This window comes from Chinchilla lanigera, unplaced genomic scaffold, assembly GCF_000276665.1.
Source record: "Chinchilla lanigera isolate Chin_1 unplaced genomic scaffold, ChiLan1.0 scaffold00092, whole genome shotgun sequence".
Taxonomy (NCBI): Eukaryota; Metazoa; Chordata; class Mammalia; order Rodentia; family Chinchillidae; genus Chinchilla; species Chinchilla lanigera.
Window position 1 is genome coordinate 242,019 of NW_004955493.1, and position 17,275 is coordinate 259,293.

At 42.3% G+C, this 17,275-nt stretch overlaps 1 protein-coding gene across 1 annotated transcript in view; it reads right to left on the reverse strand.

The window, feature by feature from the left end:
• The window catches only part of Dnah3 (dynein, axonemal, heavy chain 3), a 152,531-nt gene that overhangs the window by 30,561 nt on the left and 104,695 nt on the right, over positions 1-17,275 (reverse strand). The window contains exons 44-53 of the mRNA XM_013504828.1: positions 15,687-15,790; positions 14,636-14,930; positions 13,213-13,392; positions 11,768-11,891; positions 11,523-11,679; positions 11,141-11,284; positions 9,880-10,546; positions 8,537-8,702; positions 6,597-6,813; positions 4,323-4,505 (exon numbers count right to left, since the gene is read on the reverse strand). Of these exons, the coding sequence (XP_013360282.1) occupies positions 4,323-4,505; positions 6,597-6,813; positions 8,537-8,702; positions 9,880-10,546; positions 11,141-11,284; positions 11,523-11,679; positions 11,768-11,891; positions 13,213-13,392; positions 14,636-14,930; positions 15,687-15,790 (2,237 nt within the window). The remainder of the gene's footprint in view (positions 1-4,322; positions 4,506-6,596; positions 6,814-8,536; positions 8,703-9,879; positions 10,547-11,140; positions 11,285-11,522; positions 11,680-11,767; positions 11,892-13,212; positions 13,393-14,635; positions 14,931-15,686; positions 15,791-17,275) is intronic.

Here is a 17,275-nt window from a genome sequence, read left to right on the forward strand (position 1 = left end):
TTCTCCTTCTTCTTTCTTCTTCTTCTTCCTCTCTCTCTCTCATGTTTTCTTGGACTGGCTTTGGACTGGGGAATAAACCCAGGGCCTTTACACTGAGCTACATTCTAAGACCTTTTTTGTTTTTTATTTTGAGACAGAGTCTTACTAAGTCTCTAAGTTGCCTAGGCTGGGCTCAAACTTGCAATCTTCCTGTCTCAGCCTCCCATTTTAGTTTCTTATAATATGCCAGACAACTAGTGGATCATAGTACCTCATGCTTTCCTGTGACCTGGCAGCTGTGCTCCCTGCCCTAAGGGACAAGGCCTGGCTTCCAGCTAAGTCTTAGAGCAAGTTGGTTTGTCAAGTGACTCAAAAAGACCCCTCATTATGGCCTTATCTATAATATCAATCTTCAACATTTGTTGCGTAGCAGTCACTGAGCAGTGTTTGAAATATCCTTGTGGTCAGGCCCCACGCCCAGAGACTCTGATTCATTCAGTCTGGGTGGGGTCTGAGTATCTGCATTTCTAAAACTGCAAAGATGATTGACACACATCTCTATTGAGAAACTGTTCTTTACACTATTGAAACATTGAAAACCAAGTGCAACAGGGAATATACTTCAGTACTCAATAGGGGAATGGCCTCTTGATATGGGAGATGACTCCTCAAAATGGTCATTAAAATGATTATGTGACACTTTGGAAAAATATGTTAGGATGTCAAGTGAAATAAGCATGATAAGAATCACAATTATGTTATAATTGTAATAACATAAAGCTATCCAAATGTGGATAGAGATGAGAAGAAAAACTCTAATTGAAGTTGAAATAGTGAAAATTGTGCTCTTAAGAAATTATTTCATATATGTTGTGATGACATTTGTTTCTATGATAAAAACATTACTATTAAAAATAGCCCCTTGTCTTAGCAAAGGAAGGTGCACAAGGCACTTTGATCAAATGTAATGGGGTCCACAATAGTTATGGCAGGTCATCCTCAGTAGAGAGGAAAGAAGTGAAGCATTAGGTTAAGAAGAAGTGACTACAATAAGCAACTGTTGCACTCAAGAGTAGTGTCGGGGCCCATCTTTTTCTCTTGCAGTCCCCTGATCTTTCCAGTATGAGGCCATGGGACTATGGAGTCTCTACATTGGGCACGTACTGAGCACTCCCCCATGTTCCATCCTTTCTAGCAGTGCAAAGAGAGTTGAGGAAACTAGTGGTCCTCATGTTCAGAAGGACTGAAGTCCTGAAAGGTCCAAGGAGGGTTTCTGATCCACATAAAGCCTCAGGGAAATTGCAGGGCAAATGCAAGCTTCTTTCTGCTCCTCCCTGGATAGTTTCTTCCACCTCCTGACTCACCTCATGGACAGCACTAAGACTCACCCTTCCCCTGAAACCTGAGGTGGCAGTTTATTGCCTGGATGCAGGTGCAGTGAGGAGTCCTAGGTCATCTCCTTACAAACCTTGTGTCATCACTCATCTCCCTCTGGTTCCAGCAAGTTGCTATTTTTCACTGACACTACACAGCAGAGTCCTGGGTGTGGTGTTTCCCTTCCTGATGGTCCCTATATATGGTGAGAAGCTGTCCTTTATTACACTTGATACAGGGCAAAGAACAACAGTTTTGGAGACCAGCCAACATGGACTTTAAACTCTGATACATGTTATAAGCTTCACATATTTATTGCTTAATTCCCCCATTTTATGAGGAAACTAAAGTTAGGAAGGGGCAGAGCAATTGAGTTCTAGCATGCCTGATTCCAGTACACATCCACAGAACTACTGTGGATTCCTGTACCATCAGGGGCCAAATCAGTGATATGAGCAGGGAAAGTGGGCTGGCTGGGGCTTACAGAAGGGGCAGCCTCTATGCACCAGCTGGAACCCAGCAAGGACCTGGAACCCAGCAAGGACCTGAAGTGAGAATTGGAGCCCATAGGGACCTCAACATAAAAGAGGGAAGCGGCAAGTGGTACTTTCTCCCTGAATCCTAGCTCCTGGCATGACAGAGGCAGCTCAAACCTACAGAGGCACAGTGACTACTGGTGACTCTAGTGGCCTCCATGGAGAAATGCACCAGTGGAATAGAGCAGTGGATGCTTCAGACTGCAGTGGTTGACTGAGATTGCCTGAGTGTCATAAATAATACTATAGACCAGTACCAAAAAACCAGGGGCTAGGTCAAATAGGCAGCAACTTTTTATCCCCAATACATTGAAGAGGTAGGATCTTGAAGCAGACTCAAAAGCCCAACAGCTACTAGATAATACAAGGAATAGCGTAAGATTGATTGGAGTCCATGAAAAAGCAGGAGACAGGACAAACGACATAAAAAACCTGTTTACAGAAAACTTCCCAAACATCAAAAAAGTAATTGATAGGTGAGGCATATAGAACTCCAATTAGCCATGATCAAAAAAATTTAGGCCAAGGCATATAATAGTCAAGATTCCAGAAATTCAGCACAAAGACAGAGTATTAAAAGCTGTTAGAGAAAAGAAACAAATTAACTCTAAAGGAAAGCCCATCAGAATTACAACAGACTTCTCAACCCAAACCTTTAAGTCAAGGAGAGCTTGGACTGGAGTATTTCAAGCCCTAAGAGCAAATAACCTCCAACCCAGATTGAGTTACCCCACAAAAATATCTTTGAAAATTGATGGAGAAATAAGATACTTCCATGATAATGAACACCTGAAGAAATTCATGACCACTAAAATAATAATTTTATTATGTATGTCAGAGTATGAATGTGGTCCCTGGCTACCAGTTTGCATCTTCTGGAATAATGGCCAAATGCCAAGACTTTGGAGTCAGAGAGCTCTGGATTTGAATGCTGATTCTGTCATTGCACAGCTGAGTGATCTTGAACAAGTTCTATATCACAATTTCCTCACCTGTAAAATGGGCATGATGCCATTTGCATTGTAGGATGGTTAAAGGCAATGCAAACAAGCACAGGAAAGAAAGTACAATCTCCATGATGGAAAGAATCTGTCTGTCTTGTTCATTCTTGTTTTCCAGTGCTTAAAAAAATACCAATTAGTAGGTGTTCAATAAATATTTGGTAAGAGTATAAATACCAGAAAAATCTCCATGATGCTGAAAAGTAGTAGCTATTATTAGTATTTTATCCCCAAAGGGTAAATCACCTGCTAGATTATGGTTCAGGGTGCCTAGCTAACTCTCTTTTATAGTTTCCATTTATCTTCTGTCTAAGCCACTCAGACTGTGAGTGAACAAATCTTCACATAATCTAGGACAGTGGTGGCAAAGCTACAACGCATGTGCTGCAGTGGGCTGTTTGTGTCTTTTAAAGCTCTGAGAAGGTTTGCTATCATTGATCTAGGGATTCATTGTGGGACACTGAGACCATGGGTCAGACCCCAAGAGAAGCTACCAGAGGGCAGGTCTCAGAAATCACTGAAGAAAACCCAATTTGAAGGCCTGTCCTATTGAGATAATGTCCCATGACCTTTCTAGGACAGACACCTGGCTCAGGCTATCTCTCACTCAAGCCCAAGTTTAAGGAACAGTTGAAAGAATTCTGCAGCTGCTAAGTAGGAGCTCAGGGACACGTGCATTGAGGTGAGTGTGAAGAACCTTAGACTCTAAGCTTACTAACTAGAAGAACTGCTCTGGAAGTCCATTTCCCCCCTGCCCTCAATATCATCAACTCTCAGATCCTGAGAGCTGCCATTCCTAAGTCTCAAGGTAGTTGTGATATGTGAATGGAATCATGTTCCAAGTATTTCAAGAAAGATGTAACATCAGTAATAATACAATTTTCTTCTAATACCAGAATGTAGGCCAAGTCTTTCCAAAGATTTCTTTGATACAAGAATTACTTTCAGGTGGGTCCTTTTGGTTCAGCATTCTATTATTTCACAGATATTTGTTCCACACTTAAAATTTGCTAGATACGATTGAACAAAAATGTGAAGATGAAGGAGACAGGCACATGGATAACTAAAGGAAGAACATTCTGGCCAAAGGGAACAACCAGTGAAAAGGCCCTGCAGTGAGAATGTTCACTGTATTTAAGAAATAATCAGCAGGCCAGTGTGGGCAGAAGAGAGTGAATGACAGGAAAGTAGAAACAGATGAAGTCAGACCATGAGTTATATTAGCCTTCTCTCTGAGTGAGCCAAAGTGTTTGGGAAACAGTATTCTTGGAGAGAGCCACGTCCCAGAAAGACTTGCTTCATCACTTACTAGCCATGATACTGGAAAAGTCTCCTACCCCTTCTGAGCCTCACTTCTCTCACCTGAAATGGGTATGGCCATGCACATTCTGTGGGGCTAGCTTTTCTTTCCTTTCCTGTCAGCTCTTCATACCTTGATTCCTTGAGCAACAGCGGCGGCGGCATTGGCTTCTTTCTCATCTGCCTGCACCAAAAGTTTCTTGGCATCAGCTTCTCTTGTTTCCTTTTCAATTTTCACCATCATTTTCGCCGTCTCCTCAGATGTCTGGATGAGTTGAGGCTGGAGGGCTGTTAGTTCTACTTGCATCACTGCCACCTAGCAAGGAGAAAAGGGTGGGAGGAATACACGCCACATGCGTCAATGCCAAGAAAATGACAAAGTTGGCAAGGGTTGAAATGACTTTTCACATTCTTCTACATATGCAGAAAATACAGAGTAACAATCTTGACATGCACTGGATATATATTTGTTGACTATTGTTTGCCTCTTTGATCATTCAACAATTTTGAGTTCATACCATGTGTTATAGTTAACAAGCTCTGTGCTAGGCAATAGTAATACAATGGCAAATAAAAATTTTTTAAAGGTACGATTTCTTCCCGTGTCTCTTCTAGTATTGGGGACAGGGAAAGATAGGCCAAAAGCAAGCTAAGAAAATATTTTAAAAGCTATACTCTTTTAAGACTGTGAAGGAAACAGACAGATATCAGATACCTGGTACAGAAGGGAATTTCAAGGCTAGTTTTACCAATGGTGCAATGGACTGAGTGTTTGTGCCCCCTATTTATACACTGGAGCCTAATTCCCATGTTAATGGTATTTTGAGGCAGGGCCTTTGGATTTAATTAGGGTTAGATGAGGTCACGAAGGTGGGGGCCTTTATGATGGGATATAAGTCCTTATAAAAAGAAGAGACATGAGTTCTATCTGTTTCCACCATGTGAAGACACAGTAAAAAGACAAATAAAGACTTGTTACTAAAGCCTCCAGACTGTGGAATCTTGTTATTCCAGCCTGAAATAACTAAGACAAGCAGTCTGATGCCCTCTAAAATATTTCCACCAAGAGGGTTTCTTGTCTCTGAACACCTAATGATGGGGAGCTCACTACCTATCGGAAGAGTTGTGTCATTTTTCAGACAGCTAAACTCATTAGATTTTTCTGTGGAAGAGCTTGAATTTTTCCAGTACAACTTTCACCCATGGTGCTAAGTCTTCTCTATAAGGCTGCTAAAATGCATGGAATTGGATTGCAGATATCTGGAGAGGATCTTCGTGACCTTGCACCCACCGTCACTAGCAATGTGGGAGCTGGGCGTGGCCCACTGGCCTGGTTAGGAACCAAATCCTGGAGTCAAGCAGCCTTAAGCTTTAGTTTTTGTCCAACCACTCGCCAGGCTGTGTGATCATGGGGACAAGTCGCCTGGCATCTCTTGGTTTGTTTGTGTGTAAAATGCAGATGATAGTACTTTTCTCACACATACAATGGATCATCTAGTAGCACTCAAGGAATGTTAACTGTCATTGTCATTTTCTTTTCTGATCTAGACTGTTTCAGGTCTCCCTACTGCTTCAGAAAAACATAGTTTGCTCACCCTTTTTTAAAGTTGTGAAGGAAGCACAGATATCAGTGTTCTGGGAAGACTCTAGTTACAACATCCCTCTAAAAGCCAGGGCATCGAGATGGACTCACACCCCTAAGAGGGAAGCAGCGGAGGCTGCCTCTGATGTTCTTCCCTACCCTGTGTCATAGCATTCGAGGGTTTGCTGCACCAGAGCAAATCAGTCCATTGCCATAGTTCTTTATTGGTGCTACAAATCCATCTCGTAACATGGCTCTAATTTTAGATAATTTGTTAAGGGGCTCTAAGCACAAACTAATTAATAACTCATATGCCAGGCACTTCACTGAAGGCTGTGTTTAGGTCAGCTTATTCGATCTTCCTAATAGCCCTATGCAGTATAAAATGTCATCACCTTTATATAGAAGAGGCAACTGAGGCCCCAAAAGGTGAAACAACAGTAAAGGTTCTATATCTGGTAAGTCTGACAGCTGGAATTTGAACCCAGATCTGACCCCACAAAGCCTAGAACCTTCATCTCAGGTGCTAACTTTAAGGGAACACAAAATACTCAGTGCTTAGGATAAATAATACTTTATTGCAATATTTTAAGGAGTCAAAATCCATGCTAAAAAAACCTCCATGGTGAGCAAAATATTAAAATTGTAAATGAAGACAGGATCTTACGGGGCCAGGACTAGAATGAGGCAAGCAAGGTGAGCTCTGCAAACACATGTTGGATCCTATCTTTATTTGGTGCCTCAGCTGCAGCACCTGACCGAGTGCCTTGCACTCTTGCTGCGTTCTGGCCCTCTTTTTCCCTGTTCTGTTTGGGCAGTACTCACCTGTGAAGCTGCAAAGTCAAGTTTCTGTAACCCTGTTAGGTATCGGTTCCTCATCATGTCTACTTCAAGCCTCTTGCTATTCAGGAGTGTCTTGAAGGTGAGAATAAGTTCGAGGTAGGAAGTAGGGGTGACATAGTTATGTCTTCGAAGTGTATTATAATAATCAAGTGACAAGTTCTTCACACTCTCCTGAAAGTATTTACACATGGCAACAACCCTGCCAAAAACATCATGACTGTTAGATGGGACTCAATTTCCTACAAGGAAATCTAGTACATCTTTGGAAACAAACATGAGGGTGTAAGAAGGTACATACACAGGCTATGGGCCGCTAGAACCCAACAGGCCAACAGAACCAAGGTAGAGAAGGGAGAGGTGATTGGAATGATCTCTTATCTACTGGATGAGTCACCAGGATTTAAGCAGGACTTTCTTAACCTTTGCGGGTCTGAAGAAGCCTCCTGGATTTGCAGAATAATGTTTGAAAATGCACAGGATACATAGGATTACCAAGGAAATCACTGAAATACACTGAAATGCTGAAATACACTTTTCAAAATATTTCAAAAACAGGGCCAGGAATATAGCTCAGTGGAATCACACCTGCCTGGCAAGCACGAGGTCCCAAGTTTGATTCCTGGTACCAAAAAAAATAAAAAATAAAAAATAAATTTTTGAAAACCAAATTTTGCAAAACAGTAATATATGTGGTTCTTTATTAATGCACTAAATCAGGGGTCCATAAAGTCTTCCTGGAAAGGGTCAGAGAGTAAATATTTTAGTGTTTTGGGGCCACATGGTGCTTGTCACAACTATTTAGGTCCACAGATGTAGTTCAAAAACAGCCATAAATAATGTGTAAATGAATGGGCACGGACGTGTTCCAATGAAACGTTATTGACAAAAATAGGGTGTGAATTAAACTTGGCTCATGGATCACGGTTTACCAGCCACTGTATTAAATGACAAGATTCAGCAGTAGGCCTAAAAACAACATAATTCTGAAGGAAGTGTTATACACAGGTATCTTGAGTAACTAAGTGAGTTGTGAAAAGAGCTGGGTTATCACTAGCAAGAAGTCACAGGCCCAGATAGTTGAACTGGGGTTTATTGTCTGTCTTTGTTATTAAAGGAAATACATCATACTAGTTGGACGTCAGTAGAAATGATGGTAATTTATCCCCATACATATTCACCTTGAGCCGATGGACCTAGGTTAAACGTTTTCTGGTCTAGAGAAATAAAGTTTAAAAGTCTCAAAATGGAATTTAAAAGCAGTGATACCCTAACCTTGCCTACTTCATTCATTCATTCAATAAACAGGAATTGAACCTTCTATGTAGCAGGCACTTGATAAACACTAGGGATATAAGGGAAGATAAAGCAGTTTGATCTCCGCATTTTTGGAACCCTCATGGTGGTAGAGAGTCTCATCACTTTCCTTACTGCAGCCAAAACTTTATATATATATCTCTGTGCTTTATACATAAAAGAATAAGATTTTTCACCTTCACAAGGACCACTTCATCTCCTTGACAGCAAGATTATTCCTACTGAGAATGCATAAGTTTACTGATGTAACTAAATTATTATATCAGGTCCTCATAGTTACGACAATAGTGCATCTCCAAGACAATTCTAAACAATTATATTTTATTATTTTCATAAAAGGTGCTTTATTAAATATTTAACTAAATGTGATTTCATTTAAGAGTAAGACTTTTTATATGTAAATTGAGAAATCTAAAACAATATGAATAGAATAAGCATCTAGGCCCAAGGATACAGCTCACTGGCACAGTGCCTGCCTGGCAAGTGTGAGGTCCTGAGTTTGATTCCCAGTGCCAAAAACAAAAAACAAAAGACAAAAAACAACAAAAAAAATCATCTAGATTTTCAGCTTGAAATATTCAAGGTACTCAAATGCAACTAACACTTACTCTGTCCTAATTGCGTCATCAAGCTCCACATCCTCTAGAAATTTGTTGGCCACCAACTCCAGGGCGTCAGTGGGCCAGGACTGGAACCAATCAATTGTACAGCAGTTGATCAATGAAGGGAACATCCGCAGGCGGTTTCTGAAGGCATCGCCAATTGGACTCATGGCTAACAAAAAGTAAGGTTTGTTAATTCCCTTTTCCCAAGGCAGGGTGACAGATAAGCATTTCCAAGGATACTGCTATGCAAAGGCAGAGTATGTGGGGAGCATTATGCCTGTTTTCATGTTCCAAGGCTATTGAGATGACTAGGCACAACAGCTGTGGGCAGCTCCAAGAAATCAGGTGGGTATTTTCCTGTAACTTTGAGATGGGACCTCGGTATATCACAATGACTTTATGACTAACCTCCTATATACAATATTGTTTTTTCTAGATCCTTTCAGTCCCTTAAAGTGGGTGGAGCCCTGTGGGCCACTTGCTATGTCTACACTGACTCAGACATAAGAAAGCCATAGTTACTTACAGAAGCTGTCATCAGCTTATTTCTGACCCCATTTCCATCCAACTACGAAGTTCAGGTTCTACACCCCAAATTCCATTCATTATTTACTTAGAGTGATAGGAGGAAGTATACTGCATAGGCAGAAGTGTGGGGAGATCAATATGGATGAAAAACAAAGAGGAGAAGCTTGGTTTGATATGAGATGGACTCATAAGACCATAGGATAGAAACTTTTGTCCTTATCTTAACAGAAAGCAGTTTCAGTGTTTTAATTTGTGTGCATGTATGTGTGGTGTGCATGCATATGCATACTCACACACATGCAGTGATCCTATTTGCAATACGATGAAAACAGTCATCCTGGCTCAGTGAAAAAAAGGTCTAGAACAGACAAGAACAGAAAGTTTTAGAGATGAGGTCTGGGTGAAATAATAGTGACTCGCTAATGTGAGGGTGGTGATGGAGACAAGACGGTGGATATCAGAGACAGGGAGGGTGTAAAAATCAGTGGGACTTGCTCATGACAAAGAAGTATCTAACACAACTGCTAAGCTTCTGGGTAGATAGAAGGTGTCATTCATAGAGAGAGAACCAGGTATTGTTCTGGGCAAGGGTAACATGCTAAAATACGTTCTCAGAGAGTTGAAGACAGTGGAGCAGCTTTTTAACAGTTGTGCAGGAGGAGTGGGAAACACGGCCAGAGGGACTCCAGGCTGGACCCTGCTGCTGTCGTGGTCGGATCAACCTTGGGACCAGTGTCCCAAGGGCGCTGGGATCAGGGACTTAGAAGACCCTGAAACACCTGTAAGAAAAAGAACAAACTGAGTTTGCTGCTTCTCACCAAGCACAATGTGTAGGTTCTTTTTCACCCTCTCAATAAAGAAGTTGTACATAGAAAGAGGAGTGATTTCGATCTTCTCTCCTGCTGTTCTGGCTGCCATTTGCATCTTCTCTACAATGTCAGCTTTCTCGTCAGCTGGAAAGATATTAGGCACATCACCTGTGTTTAAAAGCATGTTGATGTCCTCAACAAATGACTCATCCTTGATCTGATTATCAGTGAAGAGGAACACAGTACTCTTGGAGGCCACCCCAACCTGCAGCATGATCTTCTTCAGGTCTTCCCGCCAGTCATTGCCTGTATAGTTCTTTGTGATCTCAATCTGGTACAGCTCATACGCATTCATGAATGTGGACAGTTTAGTGGCACTCTGCCGCCCACTGCCCCCAATCCCCACCAGGAGCAAATGGCCTTTGTTCTGCTTCAAGACCCTGCAGATCCTGGAGATGTGCTCAATGGCAAACCGGAACATGACCAAGGACATAGGAGCCTTGCTGATGTTGTTGAACTCTTCCAGGTAATACTCCATGACCACTGTGAGCTGTTTCAGGTCAGTGATCTCATCGTAGATTTTATTATCACTATCTGGCTTGAAGAAATCCCCAAAGAAGAGGCTACGGATGTTATCATCAAGTATCTTTCCACTGGGTGACAAGTGGATGAGCACCTGTGAGAAAGACAAATGTCAGCTGGGCATTCAGTCTGTGGTCCAACCACACTGGCAGTGGGAGGTGTGAAAGGAGGGAATGGGAGATGCACTTGTTCTTCTAAGCCCATCCTTCAAGGCATGGTTCGTCGTCGTGTCTGTTTATTTCCTTATTTCTTTAACATAGGATGTTAATCTGATTGTTGTGAAGACTATGATGAAAGCACATTAAAGGAAGGATGTCAGGTATTGTGGTGCACATTTATAATCCCAGCTACTTGGAAGGTGGAGGCAGGAGAACTGCAAATTCAAGGTCAGTCTGGGCAACTTAGAGAGAACTTGTCTCAAAAAGGCCTAGGGGTGTAGCTCTGGGCTCAATCTTTAGTACCACACCAAAAAAAAAAAAAAAAAAAAAAAAGTAAAAGGAAGCAAAGTTAGACCAAGTAAAGTATGACTAAATCAAATGACTAGTTGACCCATGCAATACCATTTTCTGAGATTCAGAGAGCAGAGTGGTGAATCTCTACCGGGAAGAGAACCTAGAATTTGAGACTAATACTGATCAAACACTTGGGACCATTTCTGAGGTCCAATGATCCAGGGTATCCAGCTTACCTTCTCCACGGTCTGCTTGAAGCAACTGGAGGTAGTTTCTTTCACCATGTTGAAGAAGACCTGTCTGTCTTCCACGTCAACCAGCCGGTCATAGAAGACTCGATAAACCTCATGGATCCAAAGGCGGATAAGTTTTTCCACATCCTAGAAATCCAGAGTTAATTATTTGAATGAATGAAACATGATGCCCAAAGTAGCAGTTCTCAAGCAGTATCTAAACTTTGGGGTTGAGGTGAGGGGTAAACAAGATAATGCTGGTAAAATATTTTGCGTGATGCCCAGCATAGATTAAGTGCTTAGTGAAAGCTAGCGATTTCCACTACCGCTGCATATGCAGGGGTACGGCTGGGTGAGAACTGTAACGGAAATGATAGTGGCTGACCTGCAGGTGGGTATGAGGGCAGAGCAGTACTCCTTGGATCACTCGTGAAAAGTCCCGCAGGTTAAAGACATAATGTGACTTGGAGGGAGTTGGCAAAAAGTTCTCCACTGCAGCTCTATAAATTGTCTTGGTAGCTTGTACCATCATCTTCCCACACCTTGGCAGGAAGAAGACAGATAAGTCAAGAATGGGCCAGAAGTGGGGACCCTCAGGCCAATGTCTAGGAAGACACAAGAAGCTCCTACCTTAAGAATATCACATCAAACCCTTTCCCAAAGTGCCAGTCAGCAATAGAAGAGAAAATCTTGGTTAAAATGTCGTCCTCAAAGGCACTGATGGAAATGATATTCAGATGGCGAGTGAATCGTCCTGGAAAACGCATACACACTCAAGTTTGCACACATGTACACTTCCTGAACCTAGTGATGTTGGGATATGGGAAATTCCTTTTTTTTTTTCACCTACATGTTCTGCAGCTATGCCGCCCAATGTGTCAGCTTCTAACCACACGTACTCTCTAAGCTGAAATTAATTGATGTTGAGCAAGAAATTTCCGTATTCCATAATATGGAAAAAGCAGATTTCCTTATTCTCACTAGCCATTTCCCAAGTGCTCCCCAGCCTCCTATGAACAGTGGGTATTGTGTTGCTCAGCACAGATACAGACTATTACCATGATTACAGAAGTCCTATATAGTGCTAGTCTTGGGTTAAGATTGTCTTTAAAACACAAAGGCAAGACACGGTCATTATAAAATAGTCAAAAACCTCATAAATCGTTTCATAGTTTAGTGTCATCAAGAGCATTCACGTTATTGTGCAGCTATCAACACAGTCCATTCTCAGAACTTTTGACTTTCCTCAAATGAAATCCATTTAAAACCAAGTCTCAGGGCTGGGGATTTAGCTCAGCGGCAAAAGCGCCTGCCTGGCAAGCGCAAGGTCATGAGTTTGGTTCCTGGTACCGGAGAAAAACCAAAAAAAAAAAATAAAATAAAATAAAACCAAGTCTCCATTTCTTCTCCCTTCCAGACTCTGGCAGTCACCACTCTACTCTGTATGAATCTGACTACTTTGAATATATAAATGGAATCAAGCAATATTGTTCCTTTGTGACCAGCTTATTTCACTTAACCTAATGTCTAAAATTCATCCACACTGTAGTACCTGTCTTCACTTATATTTTTATTTTTTTTAAAAAATGTCATCCTTAACATTTTTTCCAGAACTGCTACATGATAGGGAAGAAATTCTATCTATCTGCCTATCTATCTATCTATCTATCTATCTATCATCTATCTATCTGTGATATTATCATTCATTCTGCTAGGCTAATCTGAGTTAGGTGTTCTGAAGAACTGCAACCAACACTAAAGGCAACTCTGCATGCACCCTTGATTGACCTCAGATCTAGCCTGTTTCCTGGAACACAAGCCTGCTGCACTGAACTCCCCTCTTGATATGATATTCACTTTTGTCCTTGCACCTAGCCAAAGATTCCTTGCATCTTTCTGTCATCTTCCCATCCTATTCACACAGCTTCCAATATGAAATCTGGAGCTAACTTCAACACCCCCAGCCATACCCTAAATACACTGCTCCGCACCATCTCGGCTCAGTGCCCTGCCCCACCCCTCCACTCATGCAGGCTATGCTGAGTGAGGGAGAGGCCAGGCTCGCCTTCACATACCAGTGATGTCATTCCTTCCTCCTCCAGGGGGACCCATGGCTGTCACAAGTAGCACATCCACAATGTCCAATCTGCTTGTGTCTTTCTTGTCAAACCAGTAACCATGATCGATCCACTGTCTCAGGAGTTCAATGGGGGGCTGGGCCCCATACACCTCTTTGGCTGGCATGTTGAGGTCATCTGTGAAAAGAAGCCACAGCCGCACATTTTAGGTCCATGGATCCTGTGTTCTCACAGGAGGTGACAGGAGTATTCTCTCCACAGGAGAGCCTGTGCACAGATGTCTCATCCCTACTCAGTGCGAGGTTCAGGCAATGGACAACCTGGCCAGGCGGGAGGGTTTTCCTGGGTCCCGGGCTCTCTTGCCTTGTGGAGACGTCTGCTCATTGTGATTATAGGGTACATGGACCAACATTAGAGGGCAGGAATTTACTTTTTTCTCCAACCAAAAATATATTGATTGTCTACTTATGTTACACATTTCGCTAACTGCTAGAGATATATGACAGTGAAGGGGATTCTCTTTTTAAAAAGTGAGGCTCTTGCTATGTTACCCAGCCTAGCCTCAAACTCCTGAGCTCATTTAAGAATTCTTTCTGCCTTCACCTCTCAAGTAGCTTGTAGTGTGGATATTCACAACTGTGATATGGTGTTCATATTACATTTATGTTATGAGTTTTAGTGGTACTGGGCATTGAACCCAACACCTCACATATGCTCAGCACATGTTTTACCACTGAGCTACATCTCTAGCATTTTTTTGTTTTTGTTTTTGTTTTTGTTTTACTTTTTAAAATTTTGAGACAGGGTCTCACTAAGTGACCCAGGCTGGCCTTGAATTTGGGAGCCTGCTAATAACATATTGATCTAACGCAAAATGAAACAAGGGGCTTATCACAAAGTATGTGTTTCTCCTGGAGAGCACCACAGGCCAAGCACCACAGTCTCCTAGAACCACTACTCATTGGGAGGAAGGAAGGGAGGGAGGGAGGAAGGAAGGAAGGAAGGAAGGAAGGAAGGAAGGAAGGAAGGAAGGAAGGGGAGAAGCAAAGAGGAAAAGAGGGAAGGGAGGGAAAGAAGGGAGGAAGGAAGGAAGGGAGGAAGGGAGGGAGGGAGGAAGGGAGGGAGGAAGGAAGGAAGGAAAGAAGGAAGAAAGGGAGGAAGGAAGGAAGGGAGGAAGGAAGGAAGGAAGGGGAGAAGCAAAGAGGAAAAGAGGGAAGGGAGGGAAAGAAGGGAGGAAGGAAGGGAAGGTGGTGAGAGAAGAAGAGAAGGAGAGGGAAGCAATACTATATCATATTAACTACAAGTATTTTATTTCCTAGAAAGAGTAAAAGGACTGAACAGTGGCCCTACACAGGGAAGCTCTGGTTTGCCATAGAGTAGAAAGAACTCAGGTGTGTTCAGACATGCGCCAACGCCTTACCCACAAACACCACGGATTTCCTCCCTATGGGGGGCCCAAAAAGACCCTTCCGCCTTCGATCCAGCTTGGACATGATGATGTCCTGGGTCTGATTGGCTGAAGTCCTGGCAGAGAAATTGATACAGTTGGGTACATAGATGTTTTTGGGAAGGCGGAGAAGGAAGTTGTTGGTGATGGCTGATTTCCCAGTGCCTGTGGGGCCCACAAACAGCATGGGGATCTCATGGTCCAGGTAGGTTTTCAAGAAGAAGGACTGCCGGGCTGTCTCCATTGTGGGAATGATGAGTTCAGAGACCTGTACCACAAAGACATGGTCGGGGAGGGGGCGTGTCTTAGTCCTGGATTCGGAGCTGGGTCAAAGGGTCAGGGTTTGAATTCTAGTTCCATCCCTTACTATCTTTATGACCTTGAGTGAGTTTTTAATTTCCCAGGGCACTCTGTTTCTTCCTCTGTGAAGTGGGAATAATTATGGCAGCTAATTCACAGAGTTGGTTTGTGATTACATGAGACCATGTAAATGTGGGCATTACTGTCCCTGTTCTGTAGTTGAGGAAACTCACTATATGGCACAGGTAGTGAACTCAAGGCCATCCTCCTGCCTCAGTGCCCTGAATGCTAGGATTACAGGCGTGTGCCATATGCCCAGCAACTTCCTGAGCACTAATGACAATACCCAGAACAGCAACAAGCATCAATCATGTACACCACCTTCCACCTTTGCAACCATACTTTACATACTTTTTCTATCATTTTATGGTTGAGTAGACTAAGGCAGAGAGTGTGAAGGCTGAGTAAACAATCTAGATCTCTCTAATTCTAAGGTTCATGCTTTGGAAGACTCAATCCAGCTCACGTTTGCATCATTTTCTAAAGAAAGCTCTGTAAAATGCTCATATCTTGGGCTGAGGGTTTAGCTCAGTTTTAGAGCACTTGCCTAGCACAAGCAAAGCCCTGGGCTCCATCCCTAGCATAACAAAAAACAAACAAAAAAAAAAGAAAAAGAAAAAGGTAGTTTTAGAAAACAGTTCCATAGCTACTGTTTCTCTTTTACCTTTGCATTAGCAGGAATATTTTCCTCCTCTTTGGTGATATACTCTGTCCATGTGTCCCAGTGTCCACTACCATGTTTGATGAAAAAAAAGTCATAGATGCTTCCTAGACCCAAAGAAATAGAAGAGGTCATCAGCATACCAATTTATGCTGCATGTTTGATATAACTGACTACCTTAACTATCAGCATCCAAATTACATAGTTGGCCTAGTTGTGGTGAAATTCTGCTGATAACCATATAAACCAAAGCAACACTTTTTAAAGAGCAATGAGAAATGCTGATTATATGTTATTAAATTCTTTTTAATGACATAAACAATAAGGACTAAAAAATAATTTTAAAAAGGAAGGCAAGAAATCACTCCAAAACGAGGCATGGTGGTGCAATCCTGTAATCTCAGCACTCAGCAGGCTGACGTGGGAGGCCTGCAGTGAGTTCAAGGCCAGCCTGGACTACAGTGAGGTCAAGGCCGGCCTGAACTACATGGTGAGACCTTGTCTCAAAAAACAAAACAAAACCAAATAAAACAATTCCTCCAAATTCCACACACAGAAATAACTTTTGATGGCAATCCTTGTACTCTACCTCCTAGGCACACTACCTACCATATTGAACATGGAGGGACAGACAGATGACAAGGCATTTTATAAGAAAGAGATCATTTAACATATAATATTTATTTGTTTATGTATGTATGTCTTTTTGAGACTGGGTTTTGCAGTCTGGCCTAGAACTTAATTTGCAGCCCAGGATGGCCTCAAAGTTGAGGCAATTCTCCTACCTCAACCTCCTGAGATAATGTTTTTAAAAGGTGATTCTGAATTTAAAAACATTTTCCAGCCTTTAAAGAGTTATGATTCCTTTAAAATCATGTAATCCAATTTTGTTGTTGTGTTTTAGACTTTTTATTGTGAAAAATTTAAATATATAAAATAAAAAGAAAAGCTACCATTTGTACAACTGTAAAATAGGCCTGATTTTATATTGAGCTTAGAAATCACTGTGGACAGTAAGGTGTATGTACGAGCATTTAGTGTAGCTCTGAGTACACAGAAAGGCACTTAGTAACTATTAATTCTAAGTCTATTTTGCTTGCATCAGAATAAAGGTTATTTTCTTTGCATTGTGATTGTAACTCAAACTCTGGTTTGTCTTCAAAGGTAAGAAGGGGAGAACAGCAGAAATCTAAGAAGATAAATGACTTTCACTGCCTCTGAATATCCCTCGTCCCAGCTCTTGAAGAATAAAACAAATGTTTCAACTAAGAAATAAGTGACTTTTCAAAGGTCATACAATGAATGGGTAAATAAAGAGATATATAGCATTTGGGGGAGCACCGGTCTTTGGACCGGCGGCTCACTCCCAGCCTCGTAGGCCCCCGGAAGGAGGGCTTCCGGTGCACAGGGAGCCACGGGAGGGGAGCACCGGTCTTCTGGCTGGCTAGCTTCCTGCCTTGTAGGCCCCGGGAGGGAGGGCCCCCAGCGCAGGGGGAGCCATGCGGCAGCGAGCGCTGTTGCGCGCCGGCCCTTAGGCAGGCCGCCGCCACTCAATTGAGATCTATCATGACACAGAGAAACAGTGACACAAT